Here is a 26,097-nt window from a genome sequence, read left to right on the forward strand (position 1 = left end):
GGAATGAGAAAATGACTCATATACATGTATATGTATATACAGTATTGGACAAAACATTTGCAACCAACATCGAACAATGCTAAAAAGTGTTCCTAATTTTACATGTCTTAAAAACGAAACGAACTATACTACCACAGCAAACAGTTCAGGAGTCTGGAGTCATAGCATGCCATGACATGAGCAATCAGCTGACAGCACACAGGCAGAATTTCGTTGACAAGTGCCATTTTGTAGCAGACAAAACAAGTGCAACTTTTTTGGTTTGTTTCATTTTCTTAAGTCTGGTCCGTGTCAACGTCATGGAAGCTTTTTAACAATTAAAGGAAGTATCCAGAAGTTTCCAGAAGTTTCCAGAAGCATGCAGAAGTTTCCAGAAGTTTCCAGAAGTTTCCAGAAGTTTCCAGAAGTTTCCAGAAGAAGCATCTGGAAGTATCCAGTAGCATCCAGAAATATCCAGAAACATTCAGAAGCATCCAGACGCATCCAGAAGCTTCCAGAAGCATCGAAAAGAAGCATCTAGAATCTTCCAGAACAGGTTCACACAGGTTCATTTTACTATATAAGAGACATGTAAATCGACATGTAATTCAGTCAGTATATGGAAGTCAATCAGCCAGTATTATCAAGACAGTTTATCGAAGTGAGTTTTATCAAAGTGTTTTATCGAAGAACATCAATACAAGAAGTGAAATACAACAAGTGTTTCATTACGTCAATATAGTCCACATCCAACCAAGACGTTGTGTTCCACAGAGCATTATTGTATCATCACAAGGTAAATGTAACACGGTAAGCCTTGAGAAGCGTGATTATTTATTTTTACTATTTTTATGACTTCAAGTGCAAAAATGGCTCCCGACAGTCTTGGATTGGAACTAAGAAAGAAAATTATTGGCGATTACGTAAGTGGAATGTCACAAAAAAGTATTTGCGATAAATATCGCGTGAAAAAATGGACCGTATCAAGACTATGTTCCAAATATCGATCTACGGGGAAGTTGGCAGCAGATAACAAAGGTGGAAGACCGCGTTCCACCACTTCTAGAGAGGGTTCTATGATCGTCAGATCCGTCAAGAAGGATCCCTGGATATCATCAGTCGAGATACAAAAGCAATTAGAGCTGCCTGTATCGGACCGAACAATCAGACGACGTGCTACTGAAGCCGGATTGTTTTCTCGACGCCCTGCAAAGAAACCGCTGATTTCACTAAAAAACCAGAAGAAAAGACTCCTGTTTGCTACATCTCATAATGACTGGAATGTGCAGAAATGGCGAACTGTCCTGTTCAGTGATGAATCGAAGTTCAACATCATTGGGAGCGATGGCATTTGCCGTGTACGTCGACCGGCTGGAAAACGCCTCGATTTACGTTACTGCCATAAGACCGTGAAGCATGGTGAAGGCAATGTAATGGTCTGGGAGTGTTTTTCTGCTAACGGTCTCGGTCCAATACATCGAAACGATGGAATAATGGACCGTTTCATGTATAAAAATATCCTGAAAGATGTTATGTTACCTCATGCTGAATGGAATATTCCAATAAAATGGGTTTTTCAGCAAGACAACGATCCGAAACACATTGCAAAAGTAGTCAATCAGTGGTTTCAAGACAACCACCTATCGGTGATGGATTGGCCGCCTCAATCTCCGGATCTCAACCCTATCGAGAACCTGTGGGAGATCGTCAACCGCAGAATTAATCGTGAAGGTGTTCGTAATAAGGATCAACTGTTTGAACAAATCCAAAAGGCCTGGGCAGCGATTCCACAAAGTTTCATTGATCACCTGATCGAATCTATGCCTCGAAGATGCAAGGCTGTGATCGACAACAAAGGATTCGCCACGAAATATTGATAGCGAAATACAGCTTGGTCAACATTTTGTTGAGTTGCACTTGTTTTGTCCAGAAGGAAATCAACTTTTTTTAATACTTTTGATTAATTTATTGATTTTCGTGTACAAATAATGAACTTTGTGATGAATAAAACTTGAAGAACTTTGTCTCTAAACAGTTACATAGTTATTTCTCTAAATTGAAAAAATGCAGCACTTTTATATAAAGAAACTAAATTAGCATTATTTGGTTGCAAATGTTTTGTCCAATACTATATGTGAAATTTTTTTCCAATCTTAGTTGATTTAGATCCTGCCCCATGACCACCGATGTTAATAAACCAAGACACGAAAAAAATGATGGCGTTTTTTTTAAAGGCCCAGCTGCCAGTACGTGCAAAATATTTAGGCTGACTGGTTGTGGGCGACTAGGATTAGGTTTAGTCGTGGTTTACAAGCACATGTACCGTGGATACAATAGTAAATGATATGCGACTAAAAAGCAAATTTTAAATGTTTGTCGGTAAGATCATTAAAAAAACTTTTTTCAAGATAGCCAACAAATGATAAGCAAGTCCAACTAGCAAAAAAAAAATTACTCTTGAGTGAGGCTTCACTAACGCAGATTTCAATAAGCATCTCAGATCTTTACATTTTGCTAAAATTCATTGAGATCGCTTCAATAGATGACTGTTTTATATGGCCTTTACTGCTTTATTGGCCAGTAGCATCATCATTCATTAATGCAATGACCGCAGTCAGCAAGCTGGTGTGTGTCAGCTATGTCGCTGAGATACTTATCTCAGGCTTCAATTCAACTTTGATTAAAGGTTTTTTCAACCTTAAATTACAACATATTTAGAAAACGTATTCGGTAATTGAGAACTTGTACTTATTTGTACAAACGTTTTATTTATATTTAAATAAAAGGGCAAGTCACATGATCATACGGTCACATAATGTCTTATCGCGTGAGTGTATATTACGCTTTAATCGCAAATTTTTACATGCGGATAAGCTAAAACGATTGTGATAACGCTAACGAATTTATTTAGAAGAGTGACTTCCTGAAAACGTTTTAACATTTTTTTTTCGAGTATATAAAACTCGTCATAATTAAACTAATTGTAAAAATATTTTTAGGAAATCACATTTCTTAATTTTATTCATCAACCAACGAGAGGGAGATTCAAAGGTCTACAAAAGTGATTAGTAATACAAATGGTAAAACAACATTTGCTTTACACACCCGTCATAATTATTTAGGTATATATTTAGGTAAATATTGGAAAGCTCTATTCGAAACCTAAACTTTATAATTATATTTTTAATATTTCATGAACTTTTTCCTTCTTATTTGAAAGTGAAAGTCGCTGATGTAAGTTTCATAATTGTTTTGTTTCATAATGACCTTTGAGTTTATACAAAAAAGATTTCGTTTTAATGGCTGAACTTCTCCAACAATGGGTTTCGATATAGCCCATTGTCATTGAAATCAATTGTGTAATCTGTAATCTAATAAGTTCCATTCGTATCTGTTTTGATTGTGGGAACTTAATTTAAAACTATGCAAACAAATGATCTTTAAACAAGAAAAATATTCGGTAAGAAAAATATACAGTAAAGCTATGAAATATCGGTAGGATCTTATTTTTTATAACTTTCTTAAGAACTTGTAAGAGCTTGTAAGCATTTCTGATAAACAGAGCTTTGGGGAAGTAGTGTTTATTTTAAGTCAAATGATAAAAACACCTAGAACCAAATTATAATTAGTCAGTTTTGAGTGCAATCGCTGTGCTGGTGTTTTATAAAGAGAAAGATTTTTAAGCAAAGAGAACGAAGTTATTAAAAGCATCAGACTGCTAAAAAAAAAAAAAATTATCCGACATGTATTAAACAAAATGTAGCTCTTTAAAAAAGGTCTAAAAATAAAAACTGCATGCGAATATCTTGAAATGCTTTAAAAAGCAACGAACGCATTTGAAGTGAACGTTTCGTTATTTTTTTAAATATTGGTTGTTAGGTTCAGGAATTTAAGAAAATTTTATGTTTAAAAAAATCAGAGATATATAAATAAATATTACTTCCTTTTTAATGCCACTTCACCGTTTTACAATAAGTAGAGCTATTTTATGTTATTTTACAGTATATTCATGCATTAAAATGTTATATACTTTACAAAAAATAATTTTAAGTAGTACGTTACTGAAAAAATAATAACGGTGAGCCATCGGGGTAACTTTGGAGAAACTTTTTTCTCATTTAAAAGTTATTTTCGGCATCCAAACTCTGTCATTTGAATTACCAATTTAAAAGAAAAACTTTTTAATCTTCTGCTTTGCTCTTAAATCAAGATGACCACTATGTGAAATTTGTACATGTTCAAATGAGAAGTCTGTAGATTCATCAAATCTTCTACGTGCGTTAGTTTTTGCATTTTTAAACTAATAGACAGATTTAAACCACATGTGAATTGGTATTTAACAAAAATAAGTTTCCATTTAACATAAGAAGGAAAATTGGGAGGCTAATGTATTACCAAAAATCTATCCTATGATATTATCGATCGCTTCTCGGCCTACTGGCTAAGATCAAATGTAGTATTGTAAAGCTGCGATAGGTTGGTGAACCCAAAGTGGTGAGCCGGTGGTACTAGCTCGATCACGAACTGCTAAAGTTGGGTAGAGGATCTGTATTTTTATTTGTTTTCTCTTTTTTTCGCCAATGTTTGCTCTTTTTTTGATGACCCATAATCTCTCTAGGCAGTTCTGTCGGCTTCATCAGTCACCAAGACGTTAAACGGGGTGATGTAGCCAATGCGTCGAACATCCCACCCTTCGCTTCAGCATTTTAGCTGAGGCGAAGTAAAACTAAATGATAATAAAAAAAAATCAGCAGAAAACCTAAAAGCTGGTTTTAGAAAAACTGCTTATTTACTTACAAACCTTCAGCTGGTTTATTGACTACAGATTGACAAAGAAAAATATTAGAGAAGAAGCTATAAATTTTCCAATGTGCAACTTCAGGCCACCTAAGAGATTTGAGCAATGGGAAAGAAAATGAGTCTATGCAATCAGGAAAAATACAGGTCCAACATGGTGGTCCTTTTAATGATACATACTTGGATGCTACCGCACCAACTAAAGTGTCAAGAATATGAAACCTTCAATTGATTTAAAATCGCTTTCTAAACGTTTTTTTATCCAAAGAGACATTAAGCAAACACACAGGAAGCGAATCATCTGACAAAATAAAATTTGATTTGGATATCCCGTTCTCAGATCCAGATATTAAATGAGTCTCCTCTAAAAAAACACCTGTAAATTTTTTTTTAACTTAATTTTTTAACAATTAACAATTTTGTAATAAAATAATTCGAAAATTTCATTCAACTTTGCTATAAAAACTTTATTCAATTTTACAATAAAAATTTTATTTAATTTTACATAGTTATTCTACATGATACATATCGTAATTTTGTTACCCACTTAAAGTAATTTTGTAAACTTTGGATGGGTAACTTCTGGCCACCTCACAAGAATGTTAATAAAAATATTTTATCTGGAACATGATTGTCTTTTAAACATTTTTTAAACTCTTTGTACTGCAAAAACAATATAATATTGAATTATTTATTGAACCGTATATAATTTTGTTAATAATTTCTTGTTATTTGCTTTTATATTAAATGCTTCTATTTTTTATTTTATGGTGCTTTTTAGACGCAGTATGAAGACGCAGAATGAAAAAAACGTTTGATTGGTTCATCAACTTTATTGCGTGGAGTTTTTTTGTTACAGCTCATGTGAAGGCTGAAAAATATTTTTTAACAGACAGTAATGGGGCCAGTGGCCTGTCTGAAAGTTGGAAACCTGTTGTTTTTAATAGTTCTTACACATGCAGTAACTCTTGGACTTTACCATCTAAAAGCGGGATACCAATAGATTGGTATACTTGCCTACCATCATCATCATCTAAAGCAGTACAATATTGTGTTTTGAAGTCATCAGTTTACAATTTAAACGGTGCAAATGCTGTTTTTATTAATATTACTCTGAAAATTACTCCATGTAAATCACTTAAAACTACTTCAAACTGTCATGATTCTTTCACTTTTTCAATTTACACTGGATCACTAGATGATCCTCCTAACAAACTAAGTTTTGAAACCACTCTACCCAATAACTCAGCACAGTTCAGCGGCGACAGCGAGTATGTAACGAGTGATTTAATTACTTTTTCTGATACTGAAGGTAAAAATAAAATGCAACTTGAGTTTTCAACTACAAATTTTTGTGGAAGTTTGAAAGAATTGTCCATGTATGCCTATCGGTGTCCGAGTTCAACGAATAATCTAGCCAGTTTCCTTGAAGAAGCTGCACCCAATAGAATGAACTCCCCAAGAATAATTTTTGGCGAGTGTTTAGAAAATAGTATTTCAGAAAACAAACTTAAACCTTCTATAGAGTGTTATTTTAATGGAACTTACAAAGTGTATTCCGAGTGCAAATGCAGCAAAGGATATGAACCAAAGACATTTTCATGCAAAGGTTAGTTACGATCTATTTGTTTTTGAAGTATTTAAACCAATAAAGACTGTCCGGAATGATAATGTTCGATGGGATATATGAAATACTTCGAGAACCACTTTTATTCAACTTTGATCATTTTTTTTATTCTTTTAAAGCAAATTTATCTCAAATACAGTAAAGCTTTTAGAAAACATAATTTTTTAATTGATCACAATATTTTTCAATTTTTTGTGCGGGCACTGCACATAAGCTTTTGGGCGACAATTTTTGTAAAATTTCGTGACATCACACTTCAAATTCGGCGGAACTGATTGATGTCTGGTTGCAATTTTTTTAAGCAAGACATTCCTGTTTTCAGAACATATTTAGAGATCACCAAACTAATTTTTTCAAGTTGATGATCATCTCTTACCAATTAATTCAAATAATATGCGTTTTCAGTTTTTCAAATAGTTTATATTCTTAAAATCTATCTGAAGAATATGCAAAAGTTAATGAAAAGTACTTAAAAAAATAATGCTTTAAGAAGTTTTTCAAGTTTTTTTTGGATTTTGTCTTGATCTTTTTTTAAATTCAAACTTATCTATATGCTTGGAGTAAAGCAATTATTTGTGCCGCTACCATTTTCAAACTCAATATTGCTGCTAACTTCAAAGTTACCACATTTGACAGTTGACGGTCCGAAATTAAAGCGCTATAAATCAACTTTTAAATTTTAGATTGTTTATCTTACTTATATTTCTGAAATAGTAAAATCTTAATCTCAAATCACAAGCCAAACAAAGCTAAGTTGTTAAAAGGTTCTTTTTATAACGAATTGAACACATAAATAAAATTTTATTTATGTCAAAAACAAGTAAATAATAAAATGCACATGATAATAGACTGCATTTCATGTTGGATACATATTTTAAAATGTTATTTTTAGATTGAATGTAAGAAAGTTAAGATTATTTTTAAAGATTGTTAAAAAAAATCTGAAAACCAGGGGCATTATTTAAGGTGACCCACTTCCATTAAAAAGTAAAAAAAAAATAATTAAAGCTTTTATTGTCATTTTATGGCAAATTTATCATTTTATGTCAAATTTGTTCCAGTTTATCAAAGTTAAATTATTTAATCTAAATTTTAACCAAAACTTGGTTTATAAGTATTTTTTAACAAGTTCCTGACATTATTTTTCATGGTTACAGCCCTAGCATTAACATTTAGTACATTTTATCTCATGTCTTTCATCCTATATCAAAATATTTTTCTAGAAAATGTTAATACTACTTGTTCTAGTAGCCAACTTCTAAAATCATTTCTTGGCTAAGTAGTGATCTACTTGTTCTAGTAGCCAACTTCTAAAATCATTTCTTGGCTAAGTAGCGATCTACTTGTTCTAGTAGCCAACTTCTAAAATCATTTCTTGGCTAAGTAGCGATAGATTATTGAGTAACTTTTTGGCACCACGGTGAAGGTTTGTGACAAATGGATTTGCTTACACCAAGAACGCTATTATTTTCTAATTATAAACATTTTTTTACATTTGTATTTTATGTATGAACAATATGGCTATGCACTTCCATTTGAATACAAAGAAATCTCTATATTGTTACTTTTATGAATACAGCAGATTTATTACGTCCTTTTATGAATACAGCAGATTTATTACGTCCGTACTTAAAAAAAAATTTTTTTTTTTAAGTAACAGCAATTAGAGGTAAATTTGAAAGGATGACGTAAAATTTTATTTATAAATTGAACTTAATTAGGTAAATAAAGCATGAATTATTTTTGATGTTAGTAAAACTGCTCATCATTATAGTATAAATGTAGTATTTTTGAATATATGTTAAGTATGAACTAAAAATATGTGATTCCATCCTTATCATATGTCAAATGAATGATCCATTTTACGCCTTTTTACCGAAAAAATTAAAATGAATATTGTATCTACAATGACATGACAAAAAAATAAGACGAAAGCTGTTAGCTGAAAACAAAGTATAAAGATTGTCAATTACGCGATGCTATTGATGCTGTTAAAAAAGTATGATTGTGTACGAAGCAAGTAGGAGACTTGGAAAATTTTTCTATCGAACTTAGCTAGTTTTGCTCTAAAAATGAAATAATTCTTGCTTCTTTGTTCCCAAATGCAACAAATAACTTGCAGCCACTCGATGTAGCTGTTTTGGGGCCAATTAAAGCAAAATGGAAATCTTTTTGCCGACAATGGCGTATCGACCATGAAGGAAAATGTACGAGTAGCTTTAAACTCATTCATAATTGATTCTTCTATGGCAAATAACATCAAAAGTAGTTTTAAAAAGACCGGAATTTTTCCATTCGATACTAAAAGCGTTGACTACACAAAAGTTGTTCAAAGATTAGCTGTGGAAATTGCAATTAACGATTCAACTACTTATTAAGAGCAGAACCTTTCAAATGTGACTTTATCAGCTTCTTCGCACGTAATACATATTGAATTATGAATTGATCCAAGTATTTTAGAGCAGCTTCAAAAAGCTGACAATCACTTAGGTTGGAAAGGTGATCTTCGAATACCTGTTGCAGATATTTAAGAACTTATCTAAGACAAGTAAAAACATAATTTCATCTGATGACAAAATAATTTTATTTGATGATGTACAACAGAATAATGAAAATCAATCACCAAGCTGAAATGTACAACAGAATAATGAAAATCAATCACCAAGCTGAAATGTACAACAGAATAATAAAAATCAATCACCAAGCTGAAATGTAGAAAACGTGCAAGTTATAGCCGATGTGGAAACGTTGATTGTGATATTGTAGCGGTAACAGAACCAAAAAAAACAGTTTTCTTCAGTTAAAAAAAAAAAGCAACAGAAATCAAATTGAAAATGTTCTAAAATGGCCGAAACAACCAACCCTAATGTCCAAACGCAAAATAGAATGTTTACTATCGGTTGTGGCATCTGAAACATAGCAACAAATTGAAAACAAAAATGTTTCAAATGCATTTATCTTTCATTTAAAGCCATGAGTATATCATAAATCAGACACAAAAGCAGATTTTACGATATACGATGTGTCAACACTATGTACGTTAAGTGTGAAACACATACGATAAGACTAGAAAACTGTGTTTCAAAAGTTTGATCAAAATTTGTACATAAGCTTCACGGTGAGAGCAATTTTTAAACAAACCCTTAAAATATTTTATTTGTGGTTGCAAAAATTCATTTCTGACGCTTTTGTACTTTTTTAGTAATATTATTGCTAGGGCGGCGTTTTTATAAACTATTTAATGCTAAATATAGTTAATGTTTGTCTGTATGATGAGGCAAGGGATTAGGGATATAGGGAGGTATGGATTCTAGATTTATATGGAGGGGTATATGGAAGGTTGGGATTGAGGTTGATGGCGTTGGGATTACTTGGTTAGGAAAGGGCGAAGTTTGGGGATAGTTTGCTTAGGAATGAACCAGGTTTAATTGTTAAAGGGTTAAAGTTGTAATTACCGTCCTTAGTATATTCTATTATAGAATATATCTCAATAAACGTTCTAATTGCTGTGTAATGGTTATCACTCTTTTATTCATTACGTTTATATAATACAAATACACTTCTTGTAGTGTTCAATAATGTTATCATCAATTACTCCTCTTTTTTAATCTTCTTTTTATTACGAATATCTCTTCTTATTCTTTATTTGAAACAGCCAAAACTTCTGATTATTCTTCCCTGTTTATATTTTTTTAACCACAAAATTTTTGTCTTTTTTAAAATTCTTCGACTTTCAGTCTTTCTTAAAAACTCTCTTAAAAACTCTCTTTTACCTCTTTTTAAAACTCTTCCTTTTCTCTCATTCTATCTATCCAACTTTATCATTATTATTTTTTTGAGCTTTTACAGTTTAAGGTTGTTTTTCGGTTGCGGTACCTATTCATCATTTATTTATATGGCAGGTTGATGAGTGTTGTTTGCGTTTAAATTTTCTTCTTTCCGCTTTATCACTTATTTATATGGCAGGTTGAATAAGTCTTCGAGTGTACGTTTCTTCTCAGTTGTTGCTTTTAACTTAATTATTTTTGCTTTATCATTTATTTATATGAAAAGTTGACGAGTCATCTTGTGTCTTTTCCGATCGTTGTTTTTAATTTAATTCTCCATCCTCGCGTAATAAAAACTTTCGTTAAACTCGCGGTAGTTATGGAAACGACCCTACGAGTAAAATACTTATTTCGTGTTATTTTGGTATTTGGTTTTCAAGTTTCGGCCTGTTTTCGATTTCGGTTTCACTCAAAACTTTGGTTTCGGTTTTGGTTTCAGTTTCATTGAACCAAACGTCCTGTACTTTCGGTTTCGGTCGTTCACTATTTGATACAAATAAAATCACTGTGACTCAATGGCCTGCACAATCTCCTGAACTAAATCCTATTTAGAATTTATGGAAACAACATAATGATAAAGTACGTTTGCATGGTAGGTGAAAAATTGTGTTAGAAACATGAAATCGCCTGGTTACAATTGACAAACATATCGAGTCTATTTTTCCTTTATTTTTGAAATAGTTTTATAGTTTTCTTTCTGTAATTTTTTTGTTATAGTTGTTATATTTTTGTTGATGTTATATATTTTTGATGCTTAGATGATTTTATCTAAGTCAATATTTTGTTGTATTGAAATAAAAATAAAAGGAAGCATACTGAAATATTTTTTAAATTTCAAGATGTGTTCCCTTGTTATGTTATGCCTATTACATATTACAATTTCAGAAAGAGAAACGCTTCAAGATAGGGGAATAGATTTCTTGATCAACTAATTACAAACAAGATTATTTTTTTTCTACTGGTCAACCTATATACAAACGAATGGCTTCAGAATGAAAGTGTAAAAATATATCTGAAAAGGAAAGTTTTTTTTTAACCTGTCTTGTTCCTTTAGAGCTGAAAGTAGAGGAGAAAGAACAGGAAAAAGTGTTGTAAAAAAGTTATTTCTAAATAAATTATTACCTAACAAAGTAAGGCTTAAAATGAAAATGCAAAGTAAGTAAGGCTTAAATTTAAAAATAATCCAGGTTAGTCATTTTCAAATTTTCTAGAGCAGTTAGGTCCATGATCCCCCTGCCTGTTGTAGAGAATTTCCAGCCTTATAATCAAATGCAGTTTTGTCAAAATTTAATTATTTCTTGTTTTGAAACATGAGAAAAAGAAAATATATTTGACACCATGTTCTTTATAGGATTTACAGGCATGTTCTTTATAAAAACATTTGCTATTTAAGTTACTAGAGTTACAATGAGATTAAGCAAATGTCAAGATTTAACTTTTCCTAAATATATACAATTCATTGTTATAGCATGTGATTCAAACCATTTTAAGCCAAGTGTTGGCAATATTGCATGTGAAGAATGTGGTTCAAACTCAATTGGTGTATTATCTTCATGTACATGTTTGCCAGGTTTTTACAGAATTCTGAACGAAGAAATGAATTCATCTGCAGCATGTTACAGTATGATAACTTAATTTTATTTCTCATTTGTTCGATCAAAGGATTTTTTTTTTTTCTGTCAATATCTTACTTTTTAGAGCCTACATCTCCACCACAAAATGTTACTATTTATAACATTACTGAGAACTCAGCTTTTGTTGCATGGGCAATACCAAATGATGAGTCACTATTTGATGGATACTATTATATTGAGTGTTTGAGCTGTTCAGTTCAAGACATTTTTCCAAGAAATACAACAGAACAACAAATTATTCTTGATGGATTGGGTTCATTTTCTGATTATAATTTAACTATAAGCTATATAAATAGCATTTCAAGCTTAACAGGAAGATATAACAAACATGTTTTTAACTTCAAAACAAAACCTGGTGGTAAGATTAACTTTATAAGTTTGAGAATTCTTTTTTTTTTTTTTAGTGTAAAAATTGCCTAACTTACAGTAAAATGTTTCCTATGAATTTGCTTTATTTAAGATTAATATTTTTGTCAGCTCCTGGTGTTGTTCGAGATGTAACTGTGAAAATTAAAAATGATGGTTCTGTTACAATATCTTGGTTGCCTCCATTTTGGAAAGGAGGAGATAATTTAAAATACATACTCAAATATAATAGCTTCCCATATGTCACAGCTGATACATATTTTGATATAAACCCTGGAGCTCAAGATAAATCTTATACAATAGAGGTATAAATAATTTTAAAATATTTTTTAAAATTATTCAATTTCTTTTTCGTTTCTATGGGTCTACAACCTGCAATTGTTAATGTTAATGTAATAACAAATTTTTCAATAGATTGTGGGTGTTGTAACAATTGATGGTGTACAACATAGAGGTCCTATTCATAAAGAAACTGTTGTAATTAAAGGAAGCATAAAATTAGATGTTTTAATTGGTACTACTTGTGGTGCAATTGCTTTTATTTTAATTGTACTAATTATAGTTTTTATAACATGGAAAAAACTACATTTACAGTATTCACAAGCTGTCAGATTGGAAGATGGCAGAGGTAATTATATTAAGTTATAATTATTGTTTACGTTATGTTTTTTATAGTGATAGTGAAAAAATTATTAACACATCCTCATCAAAACAACATCAAATCACCTTTCTCTTTATGTTATTTAAAACCTTTTGGACTGTTTCTATCTGCTTCAATGCAAGATAGTCATTTTTAGCACCATTGCATGATTATATCAAGTAAGAAATTTAAACAAATAAAGTTATTATTTTTTGATTGGTTAATGACCATTTTGTAAAATATTTAGTTAAAATGCCAGCCAATCAATTAATGAACAGAGGAAAATCATATATTGACCCTACAACATACAACAAAGTTGAAGATGCAGTACAACAATTTGCATTTGAGCTTGATCGTAAAAATGTAAAATCAGGACACCTCTTAGGTGGAGGAGAGTTTGCTGAGGTATACAAGGGGACATTACTGCAAAATGGGGAGAGCATTGATGTTGCTATAAAAATGCTAAAGGTAATTGCAGCTGTGTAATTGACAAAATTTTGTTTTCATTTTTTAGGCTTTAATTTTATTCAGATAATAATATGGTGAAGATGATGGGTAGCTCCAAAATAAATCACACAGTTGATTTGGTTTGATATTGGTGATTGGGCTCACCCAATATTTTGGAAATTTTGAGCTAGAGGGCTTAACTGTCAGTGAGAAACCCTATGCTAAAGCTGTTACTGTTAGCTTTCACTCTTGTATAAAACTTTTGATATTTTAATAAACAAAAGTATAAATAATACAGTGTAATTTATCATAAAACATTTGGTAATTATTAAAACCCTGGGCTCAAAATTCAAAAAATAGTATGACTCATGATATACTTGATTGTTGAGATGATCTTATTAAATGTTTTATCATGTCTTTAAAACTGCTAGATGCATTAATTCTTTATAACAATTGTTATAAAAAATTAATGCATCAAGTAGCTTATTGTAAACAGATGTTTACAACAAGCTCCTTTTTTGCATAATATCTTTTTTTGTGTTAAAGTCTGGTGCTACTAAGAATGATCGTGCAGATTTTTTTGGTGAAGCTGCCATATTAGGACAGTTTAACAATCAGAATGTTATTCATTTACATGGAGTTATACTGAAAGGTAATAAAAGAACTTATATAATAAAGTAATAAAAGAGTTTCATTGTAAATGAAAAGTAAAGAAAAGCAAATCATAATAACTTAATCTAACTGTATGTATTTACATTTACGCTATACATCAATGTTAGTACAGAATCTCAGATACTATACAGTAGTTTCAAAAAAAATTGTTTTATTAGGATTTTAAAGCATTATAACAACATAACCATATATGGTAAAAACTTTTTCTTTGTTTGACAAGAAAAATGTTTCTCTAAAACTCATTTAACTTTAAAGTTTGTAATAATTTAACAATAATTTTTTTACAGTTCCTGCATTAGGAAGTTCATATAGAGATTATATTGGAATATATAACATAAAATTTTTTATTTTATTTTCTCCTCAAACTGCTATTGATAAATACTTCATTAGCTAATGTTAACATGTTTACATTCTGTAAAATATTGTATAAAAATGTTCTGACAACTCTTATTTAAGTTTTAATGGGATTTTAAGAAGAGGTGAAAGTTCTGACAACTCACATTTAAGTTTTAATGGGATTTTAAGAAGAAGTGAAAGTTAAGATGCTAACAAGTGAGTCAAAAAGAAACAAAGCAACCAAGTGGCTGATGATAGGTACTAAAAGTGGTTTCATCCTTAATGATAGAAAATTGCATAAAGATTATCATTTTCTGAGAACTATTGTTTCAATAAATACACAAAGAAACATTTTATTAGGGAAAGGGTTGGACATGCTAATTAAATCAAGATTGTTCAATCAAGATTGTGCCCCAGCGCTTACAGATTGTCAAACCATGGATGAGAGAAAATTAAAATAAGTTTAATTTTTCTGCAAAATTAAAAAGATAATAATGTCAATATCTCCATTTTATGGTATGAAAAAGCAAGAAAGTCTTGTTTTTTTTTTCTTTTTTGAAAGCATTGTATATCTTATACATAGCAATGAGATTTTATAATTTATGAGTTTTATAAGGATACATTTCAATATGGTAAGAAGCACAGGGAAACACAGAAGAGGTACCACATATAAAAAAATTGATTTTTAAGAGGTTCTTTTTTCATCAGCTACATGACAGTGCTTTAAATTTTTCTAAATTTTATTGTGACTAAATTAGAAATGTAAAATTTTTTAAAAATAATTTCCAGACCAAATAAAATAGTTTAGTTTAGCTCTCAAACTTTTATTTGAGGCTTCAAAAAATAAGTTTGTTTGAAACCATTGTTTGAGGCTTAAACGACAACATAATTAGTTTTAAAAATCATATTGATCAGAATTATAAATTGTTTTAAAAATCATATTGACCACTATTATTGTGTTGTTTTTACTGATTTGTTTTATTGTCAAAATTTCTGTTAAGTTTTGTGCTATTAACAGTAATCATGCTTTAATACTTTCAATTACCAGATGAAACTTTTTTGGTTGGCGACAAAAATTTTTTAAATATTAAAAAAAAGGCTTTGTTTGGTTTAAGACTAAGAAATTTAGTTAAATCTGATCGTATGAATATCTTACTCTCAATTAGATAGACCAAATATAATTGTACTGGAATTCATGGTCAATGGTGCACTGGATAAATTTTTGCAGGTATATCATATGAAGTATTAGTTTTTCTGTAAACTAAGTTTCTACGTTTGTTTTTAAGTTATCTATATCTCTCTTTTATAGTTCTATTTTTATTTTATTTTTGTTCAATGGGAAATGTTTGTCTATTTGTGAAAAGATGTTTATAAATATGTTACTTTTGTTTGTTACTATGAAAAGTAAATAAACATTTCTGCTACAAGGTTATATTTATTGAATTTATTTAAAGAAGATTGAAAACATCTCTTTCAAACTGTGATGAAGAAGTTGTGTGATGTCTCTTTCCTACTAATCATCACAAACCTTAAGCTTGCAAAAAGATAAATCTATGTTTTCCTATATCGTCATCTCAAAGTAAGAATGTACCATCTCAACTTTTTATGAGTTTTTATATAAGAACATAAAAATGCTGAGTTCTATATAAACTAAATATTTTATGTGCCTTCAAAGTTTGCATTGACATTTTCTCTTCTATGCAAAAAAACTGGAATTGTGGGTTCTTACTTTGAGGTGACAAAACCTTTTTCAAAACTAAAAGATTACATAGCGAATATATCAATGGTAGATTTTAGTTATTGAAGTTAACTATAAAATATATTCTAAGTAACTTAAGAAATATATATTATACTACACTACTTCAAAATGAAATATTTTTCACTAGGAGAATGATATGCAGTTTACTATCCTTCAACTTCTTGGAATGGCTCGGGGAGTTGCCAGTGGAATGAAATACTTGTCTGAGATGGGGTTCATACATAGAGTAAGTTTGTCTTTTAGCATTAATCAGGTTTTTTCAAATTGATGGTTAAAATCTTTAAAATTACTAGGAAATGTACACTCTAGCAAAAGATCTTCATAAAGTGCAGTTTTGTTAATATGATAAAATATGCGAGTGTCAAATGTTTTTGAGACTTGGAACTTATTTTCTTTTTTTATGTGAATAAGTGTTTTCTGTTGATTTAAAAAAAGAGCTTTGTTATTTAAAATATCTTTCTGCTTTTGTTTTTAAGTTATTATGTTGTTTGGTGCATCTGGCTGGTTACTCAAAAACCACAAAGATGTAAACTTGTTTGTTCCTTTTAAATTTATGGCTAACTCTTAGTTCAAATTTTATTTCTTTTTTATACAGTAGTGCAAGAAAGTTTAATTTCTAAGATTCAGTAGAGATAAAGTTGCATAATTTAAAAATTTTAAAAGATTTTTCTAATTTTTTTTTTAAATTCTTTACTTAAAAGATATTTTTACAATTAAGACAAAAAAAAAAAAATACAACAATAATGGGTATAACAATGATAAACTGGTACAATGTTGCAAATAAGAGAAATTAAAAATGATAAATAAATTTAAACACACTATGTTTTCTAGATAAGAAAAGTAAATTATTAACAAAAATATCCTCCATTTGCTTTTAAACATGATCTTACTCTATTTGGTATTGACTCAACTAGCTTCATGAAAAGTTCTATTGGTACTGAGTTTCACACCAGGGCATCACATTTGTATTTGCCACATCCATAAAGTTTGCAGCTGATGACAAAAAGCAGTCTTTCAAACAACCAGATTCCTACAGATCCTCCACCATTTTGTAGCCTTGGTACCACAAATATAGGGTTGTCTTTTCTGACTTCAATCTCTAAATGAATACTCTTCTTTTCCTGTTAAAGACCTCAAATTAAATTTGTTGCTAAAAATGACTTTAGCCCAATCCTCAACTGACCAAGACAAGCATTCCTTGCACCATTTTCTTCTCTTAAGTTGGTTTTTGATTGTTAAGAGAGGTTTTCTAATAGCTACATAAGTTTCTATTTTAAATTTGAGCATAATTTTTCTGATTGTCTCTCTGCTTACCTTTACCTTTAAGTATGTTGTGTTCAATTCATCAGCTAGAGTTCTACAACTTAACATAGGATCTTGTGTAGACATTCTATAAAGATGGTGTTTATCTCTATTTGTCAACCTTTGAGGCCTACCAGACCTTGGTAAATCTTTGACCTCATCTTTAATGTTATAATTTTTAATTATATTCCTTACATAACACTCACTCCTAAATATTTTCCAATTTCTTATTTACTCTTACTGCCTTCTTTGCTCAAACTAATAATTTGCCATATGATGGCCTGTCTGATGCTTTTTCTTCCATTTTACCACACTATTGAGAAATAAGCTCAATATTTGACCAATGTTATTATTATGTAATTTTTTCAGGCTTTTTCAAGAATTTATATAGAGTTAAGTGATGATAACAAATACAGATATAAAGATGATAAAAAAAAAAAACAATTGGAAGTTTGTTTCAAAACAATTCTGTCAAAAGTAAGTTCAAATTTACATGCGTTTAAACTTTTTTGTCAGTTTTTTTTTATTATTTTTATATGAGTTCATAATACTTGATATATCTCCTGTTCCAATTATCACTCTTTAAAAAGATTTTTTTTTAAATTTTAGCTTAACATGATTCAAGAGAATGTTTTGTAAAATCTTTTATAGTTTTTTTTTTATGTAACTTTACAGAATGTTGAAAATTAACAAGTGCACTTAAACTTTCTTGCACTACTGTATATTAAACAAACTACCTATTAAGTACTACCTTTTTGTTTGTTTGATTGTTGTTAGTAAATTTATGGATTAATAAACATAAAAACAGATTTTCGGTGTTAAAATTTGTTAATTTTTAACTTACCCAAACCTGTAAAATAGTCAGGGGAAAGACATCATTAGTGTGACATCATTTACAGAACAGAAAAGCAAAAGAAAACTAAACCTAAATTGTGCTTGAAAAAATCTATAACCAATAAAGTCCTATTCCAATCCAGAATAAAGGGGATAGACCCTATATCATCAGTGTGACAGCATTTTACAGAACAGAAAAGCAAAAGAAAGCTAAACCCAAATTGTGCTTGAAAAAATCTATAATCAACAAAGTCCTATTCCAATCTAGAATCCTATCAAATTTGAAATTCCTTAAAATAATTTTCATGTTTAGGATTGTCCATCAAATTAAAAAGAATTAGGCAGCACATTTCTAAAAGAATCAACTAAGAAGCTGCAGTGTAAAATGAAAGAAATTGAAACTTGAAGGTGATATATAATACAGCAAATAATTTGGTAATCTACCATGTAGCAAAACAAAAACTTTTTTACACTGCTTCTGACTTTTAACTTTTCCAGTAGCTTTTAATTGTGATTATTAAATGCTATATAGAAGAAGAATCAAAAGATGCTTTACATAACATTTCAAAAAATTGTTCGTTTTAGTTGTTATTAAATGATATTCTTTTAAACTTTTTTCAATCTTTCTGAAACTCAACTCTAACTGTAAGTTAATTTAACTTTAGCTATAAATTTATAGATAATTGAATGTAAGCAAGAATTAAATGTTCCAATGCATTTTGTGAAAAAATCACTGATAACTTTAAGCATGGAAGTTCCAAGCAGACTTGATAAAAAAATGTTTAATTACAAAGATGTAACTTCCTAAATTATTTTAAATTATAAATCATGTTGAAATTTAAATTTTGAACATAAAGTCCTTTATGTTCAAAAATTTTCCTCCTGAGGAAAATCCAATTGTCAGTGCAAAATATATCATTTTTGAATTGAAGATAAAAAGAAGACTTTTGTGTTAACAGTTTGAATTGAAAAGAAGAGTTTCACCGCAGAAAATCAATGCCAAGACTCTGCCTAGGATAAATTAAAAGCATGAGTTGAAATTAAAATTTTCAAAATAGTTTTGAAAGTTTTGAATTTGTTCTCTCTATTTAAAATGGTTGGACGTTTTGATTTGCTCAAATTTTTTAAACTGTTACTTAGGTCTTTGCAAAGATATTTAGATTAAACATCATTCATTGAAGTAATAAAACATTACTTTTAAATATGTTTTTAAATTGATGATCATAAAAAAGCCCTTCTTAAGCTTTTCTAAATTCAGATCAGCAAATGTTTGTCATACATACTTAAAGCAGGTGCCCTATTGTCTAGGTGTTTTATAAACTGTTGTATGATACCATGTTTAATAGGAAAGAATAAAAAATAAATGTGTTTGTGAAAACTATAAGACATAAAATGAAAAACTTAAAGACATAAAATGAAAAGCTTAAAGGTATAAAATGAAATGTAACAGTAAAAACATTTTTTGTTTCATTTAAAAAAAAATGAAACAAAAAATGTTTAAAATCAAAAACTATTATTTTAATAGTTTTTGATTTTAAAAGTTTACATTCATACATAATAAATTTTTTATTTAAAGCATATTATAAAAATAAGTTAAACGGTTTTAATCAGATAGCAATTATGCAAAATATCTTGAATGGTTAAAACAAAATAACATGAGGTATGAGAGGTTTCACAATTTTTTTTGAAGAATCTTTTAGCTTTTCTTGGAATCTTTAAACTAAAAGATTTTTGTATAGCAAATTTTCATAAAAATGTTCATAGTTTAATGGTCTATATTATAAAAGATATTTTAAATATATCAAAATATTCATCACATTTTAAAAGTTTTTTGAAATATAAAAGCTTATACCTTCATTAACTAAATCTTTTGAAGTTAATGCATTGTCTCCATCCAGTATTTATCTTATGCTTATTTAATATTTATCATGTATAAAATGGTTGGTTATATATATATAATCGTAATTAACCTAATTACATTTAGGATCTTGCTGCACGTAATGTATTAGTAGATGAAGTTTATTGCTGCAAGGTGGCAGATTTTGGAATGAGTCGTAAAATAAATTTTGATGATAGTTATGACACTAAGGTGTGAATATTTTTTACTCATCTTTTTTTATTGTTTTTTTTTTAAAAATAAGAATGGATTAAAGTTAATCTCTCAGAAAAATAGGTCTAAAGAATAGATCTACTTATACTTTCCTTATTCTTATCCAGCACAAATGAAGTAGTTAAAAAATATAGTTATTCCAGATTTATTTTCTGTTTACAATGGAAATTTTTATTGGCTGATATAATCCTATTTTTGGTAGCAGCAAAACTTTATTTGGTTGATGACTTGAAAGTCAATAAAAGTTTTAAAAAATGTCAATTTTTGTGAAGTAGTTGATACATTAATTTAAGATATTCCAGCATTAATTGGTAGATAAAATTAATTTTTTAATTTTTTGTGAAGGTATTGGTAGTATTTAGTAGATTTTGCAAGTATCACCAGATTAGAGGGACTTGGTTGTTGTGAACATAAATATGGATCAAAATGATAATCTGATCCATTCAACTGATTAGGAATTAATTAAGTATACAATAATTTGTCTTGTTAAAAATAAAGAATAGAAACTTTTTATTTCACTTGAGATTTTTATTCAAGATGCGATGTAAAAAAAATTAACTTAAATATTTTTTCTTGTGAAAAATTGAACTGTTAAGTATTTGCTTTGAAGATTATGATATTTGCTTGTTCAATCCTGCTGCTGTTTCTTCCACTTGTTTCTTCTTCCTTAAGTTTCAAACATTTGTATTTTATACAGTGCTTTTTATAAAACCTTTATACTCTAGGCTAGACTCTAAGATGCCATTTGTGGACACTTGACATGTTAGAGTCTAATCTAGACACAACAACTACCGTGGTTTGCAGTCAAGTATTGCAAGATGTAGTTTTTTTTTTAAAAAGTAATTTTTTCATAGATAGAGTTATCAGTTTTATAATAATTCTTCTTACGCTTTCAATCAAATTTGCATAATTGTACAAAGTCTCATAGTTCAGTGAGTTACTTATTGCCAGCATAGTGTTTTATTAATTGCTTGAGATATTTCTGGATGCCTTGAAACCAAATCTTTTAATGCTTCAAAAACATTCTCCATAAGTTTTCCTGTGAAGGTTTCACCTTCATTTTCATCTATTTTTTTTCTTTCTGTCATTTTTTAATCTGAACGATTACACAATTATGAAGACCATTAACTTCTTTTTCTTGTGTTATCTTTATCCTGAGTAGGTACAGTACTGGTATTCTTATGACGTTAATATATCTTCTTTCCTCATCTAAAGTCTCACCCTATTTAGTAAATTTCTTGTATTTATTTTAATAGTGTATATGTGTTATAATTTCAAATTAAATTTTTTCAAAATGTAATGGAAAATATAGGAGGAGAGGTAGGTTTACATTATTGCTTATAAACATAAATATAGAATAGTATAGTATAATATCGTATAGTATAGTATAGTATATAGTATATAGTATATAGTATATAGTATATAGTATATAGTATATAGTATATAGTATATAGTATATAGTATAGTATAGTATAGTATAGTATAGTATAGTATAGTATAGTATAGTATAGTATAGTATAGTATAGTATAGTATAGTATAGTATAGTATAGTATAATATAGTAAAATATCTTCAGTGTAACTATGCTAAAAGTTTCTGTTACAGTGTCGTTCTTGTGTTTCAATAATTTCATCACAACGTAAGGTTGTTTCAAACTCCGCAAGAAATAAATTAATGAGAAGCAGATTTTGTCAACCAATAAATGTCTAAAAGTCTTTTTTAATTTCATAGATCTAGTATGTTAATTCAATTTATTAGATCAGTTTGACAATGATTAAAATCCCTTTTCTTAAAGAGTCCTTTTACTTATATGCACTAGGGTGGTAAGATTCCTGTTCGTTGGACTGCACCTGAATCTGTTCAGTTCAAAAAGTTCACTAGTGCTTCGGATGTGTGGTCTTATGGTGTGCTTTTATGGGAAATCGTATCTTATGGAGAGAGACCTTACTGGGACTGGGGAAATTATGAAGTAATTTTTTTTTTTTTCACGAAATTTCTTCATTTGCATGGATTTTTCTAAAGTCTGGATTAACTCCTTAACACTTATGAATTCTTTTAGGTCCTTAAAATCTTCAAGCATCATTTTTGATTTTTTTAATCTAGCTTACTTATTTGTAGGTTCTTGAACGAATTAATTCTGGATACAGATTGCCGCCTCCTATGGTTAGTTAAGTTAAACGATGATTTAAATTTAAGCGCATAAATTTAAAAATTTTTGTTTTTAAATTTTAGGCGTTAGATTTTTATGTCAGCGAGGCGTTAAATTTTATTGTTAGTTTTATTGCCAAGTGACTACACATTTGTCATCTAATTGTAAGACACGCAAGTATTTCTAGGGTTCTCCGAAGGTCTTGCATAATCTAATGTTACAATGTTGGGACAAAGATCGTTTAAAGAGACCAAAGTTTTCAGAAATAGTTCCTTTATTAGAAGATTGGATACGAAATCCTGAGCTACTAGCAGAAGCGGCATCTTCCATAGTTACAAAAAGGTGGTTTTATGTTGATGTTATGAAACCAATTACTTTGTTGTTTTTTTGTGCTAATTTTTTTTTTTTGTCTTTTATTTGTTGTTCGGTTTGTTTAGTGATGAAAATCTTGATTGTACGGTTTTGGAATCAATCGGTAAATGGTTACAAGCTATTGGAATGGAAAAATATTTGAAAAACTTTACTGAAAAAGGAATTTCAACACCTCGACAAGTGTTAGGATTAACCTTTGAAGATCTTGAAGAGATAGGGATTGGACCAGTCGGTCACCGCAAAAAAATATTTAAAGCAATTCAAAGTACTAGAGTTCAGGTTGGATTTTTTTTCTAAATTCGAATAAAATATTTTCTGTCACATTTTATTAATCAAGTGCCTGTATTAAATTTTATTAATCATGTGCCTATATTATATTTTATTAATCATGTGCCTGTATTGTATTTTATTAATTTGGTTTCATTTGACTTTTTAGATCGAATCTATAGAAAGTTGTTGAGGAAAAAGAACATCTATGATGTACTATTTGCTTGAAAAATTACTAAGCTCGGTTTATTAATATTTATGATTGGCGTAATATTTCTTCTTAAATCTAATATTAGGCTCAGATTTACTGTAAATATAGATTTAAAAAAACATTTAATTAGAACTTATTAATATGATCTGAAATAAAAAGACACCTGTACATAATTTGTATTATAAAAACAAGTTATGTACAGGTGTGGTAATTTTAATAACGTTGCAGGCATGATACACAAATCATAATACAAAACGTAATTCATCGATTAGTTAAACCTAATTAGTAAATATTGGTAAATAAATACAGAGTTATGTACAAATATAGTACAGAAGTAAAATATAATGTCCATCGAAAAAAAAAGATTATTAAGGAAAGTAAACATGAAATTAATATTCAAGTTTTCTCTTTTTCATGTAATTATTTAGTATAAACATAAATTCTTATATTAATAAAACAGAGCGCTGTCTTAGGTCAACAATACGTTAAATTTTAACATAATCAGAAGATGAAAATACTTCTGTTTGATGTAGTTAAATTTGATTTTTCTAATTCACTTACCGCTTTCTTTATTTTATGAGAAATTTTACTTCTTATAGGGTAGCAACAGGGAAACCTGAAGTCAAGTCTGCTTTCTTCCTTTTAACTAAGAATCTTAAGTTTTATAAGAACCACATATTTCACAAGAACAGCATTACTTTTTGTTCGTTTGTAATTCGAAAGGATTTTTGTATTTATAATAATTTAAAAAAGCAAATTTTTAAAATTTAATATAATAGTAAAAACCAGGCTGGCAATGTCCTGCTTTTGAAAACAATTTCAACCGTGACGTTAATTTACACGAGACGGCAATTACTAGGGACTTTTGTCACGTGACATTTTATCGCGGAAAAAAATATATCGTAAGTTTTTGAAAAACTTTGTCCAAAAAACGCAACAAATGATTTTACGTAGGTGTCGAAGAATAAAAACCCACCCATGAAAATAAATAGTATATACGTATATATAGATGTTATTTTTTTTAGAAAAGGTTGCACTACAATAATTTTTTTGAGGGCGTCGTTTTGCTTTAGAATTGATAAAGTTATTTAATTTTAAATGTTTCAGTTTTGTTTATACACAAGTAAATTAAGCTAATTCTTTCGTCCCCACATAAAAATAGATTCTGCAACTATTTATTTATTATGTCGAACAGTTTTGTTTTTTTTTTTCTTTTGGTAGTCTAATAGAGTGGGTTTTTTGTTTTCTAAGTGGAGATTTTATAAATTTCCCCCGTCTTTAGATATTTTATTGTTTACGCAACTTTTTACGCAAGAAAAAAAAAAGACAAAAAAGTTTTTTTTCGGTGCCAAAAGTTTAACGAGATACTTTAGGGAAATATTTCATAAAATGTATATGAATTGAAAATATTAAAACACGAATATCTTTGGAACTAAATAAGCTACAGAAGTGGTTGAAACCATTTTGAAAATAAAATATATTAAGGAATCCAATGCATTTGAAATAAAAAAGATTTTCATTGGCTATAAAAATTGCCTAAACTCCCTACAATTACTAGCTATTACATTTTTCTACTTTCAACTTCAGATTAGAGAATTTTACATTAATTTTGACACCAATGTTTTTATACGATTCTTAATCAGCATAAAACTATACATCAGTCAATCATAAAAAAAAGGGAGAAGGGGGGGAGAAAGTGGATGTAGCACTTTTATTTTGTGCATCAAAAATCCTCCGAATATTCTCAAAACTCATCTTATCGAGCTTTTTGCTATTTGTTATGAAAGTCGTTTGAAGAAAAGATGTGTAAATAGTGACAAATTCTAATTTACCAATCGTTTTTAACGTAAAAAAAAGCGGTACGTTACGACAAGAAATTAAACAACAAAAAGAATTGCAAAAAATATCAGAAGTAAATAACTTTTGCTATTTTTCAAATGTATTAGCAACATTTTAATATAATTTATGTTCAGAAATGTTAACGATTAGGTATAATACTTTTAAATTTTCTAAACATAGTTTTTTGTACCAATGCTCCCTTACATGGGGAGTATTGGTATACATCAAGGGGAGCATTGGTACACAACGTGTTTACATTATTACAGTAAGAAATTTCATCAAAAACAGTGCAATTTGATTGAAAAATAAAACAGATTTTAAAACCAACAAAATATTTTATAAAATCGAGAAAATGTAAACATGAAAAAGAAAAAACACATACAAGGAAATATTTTAAATTGTAAATTGAATAATAAATTCTGAAAAACCCTGCTAAACAATCTTTTTGATTTTGATTGAGTTTGTGCACAAGGTTTTTGCTTCAAAAGTCTTTTAAATTTTTCCCCTTCAAGTCTTTTTTTTTCAGGAGTGTCTATGAGTATTCCAGACTTTCCTCTTTTTCTTCCCTTATTAGTTTGCTTACGCCCTTCAGCTTTGGGATACAGACAGATCATTTCTGGAGTTAATTAACTTTTTGATGTTCCTGGTAGTGTAATGTCATGTCAATCGGATTGTAATCCTTCTCCTCTGTCTGTTGTAACAGCTAAAACAGGAAGTTTTTCTCCAATTGTTTTTGGATCAGGGCAATCTATTACATATGCAGGCTCAAAAACATTTTCAGAAAAAATTGACCTACAGAATAGCCAGTTACCAGTGTTGGTAAATACTGATACGATATTTTTAAATGTAAATGATCCTAAATATGATAGGTTAATAAAAGCAGGCAAGTTGTAAATGCCTTGTAATGGTTTTGTAAATGTTGTAAATAGT

The 26,097-nt window shown here is 29.3% G+C and overlaps 1 protein-coding gene across 3 annotated transcripts; it reads left to right on the plus strand.

Moving 5' to 3' along the window:
- Positions 1-3,313: 3,313 nt before the first annotated feature.
- LOC145185162 (ephrin type-A receptor 7-like) lies at positions 3,314-23,453 on the plus strand. Of its 3 annotated transcripts, none has more exons than XM_090097521.1 (16): positions 3,314-3,439; positions 5,558-6,385; positions 11,699-11,851; positions 11,929-12,222; positions 12,342-12,535; positions 12,645-12,858; positions 13,118-13,338; positions 13,864-13,969; positions 15,492-15,553; positions 16,212-16,310; positions 20,205-20,309; positions 22,149-22,298; positions 22,448-22,492; positions 22,666-22,820; positions 22,916-23,129; positions 23,287-23,453. In XM_090097521.1, exons 2-16 carry the CDS (start codon positions 5,578-5,580, stop codon positions 23,308-23,310), a joined length of 2,844 nt encoding a protein of 947 aa, XP_089953647.1. In that variant the 5' UTR covers positions 3,314-3,439; positions 5,558-5,577; the 3' UTR covers positions 23,311-23,453. The 3 variants fall into 3 exon arrangements, with proteins under 3 accessions (XP_089953647.1, XP_089953648.1, XP_089953649.1); XM_090097522.1 differs by having other exon boundaries at positions 3,374-3,474; XM_090097523.1 differs by lacking the exons at positions 3,314-3,439; positions 5,558-6,385 and adding an exon at positions 10,690-10,822.
- Positions 23,454-26,097: the final 2,644 nt, after the last annotated feature.

The sequence above is a fragment of the Hydra viridissima genome, unplaced genomic scaffold (assembly GCF_058129835.1).
Source record: "Hydra viridissima isolate aposymbiotic clone 2 unplaced genomic scaffold, HvirCarnegie_v1 scaffold_9, whole genome shotgun sequence".
NCBI classification, from domain to species: domain Eukaryota; kingdom Metazoa; phylum Cnidaria; class Hydrozoa; order Anthoathecata; family Hydridae; genus Hydra; species Hydra viridissima.

Coding starts and splice junctions, on each gene's coding strand:
- LOC145185162 (XM_090097521.1), top strand. CDS start 5,578: ATGAAAAAAACGTTTGATTGGTTCATCAACTTTATTGCGTGGAGTTTT. Junction 6,386..11,698: donor AAAGACATTTTCATGCAAAG/GTTAGTTACGAT, acceptor TCATTGTTATAG/CATGTGATTCAAACCATTTT. Junction 12,859..13,117: donor CAGATTGGAAGATGGCAGAG/GTAATTATATTA, acceptor TAAAATATTTAG/TTAAAATGCCAGCCAATCAA.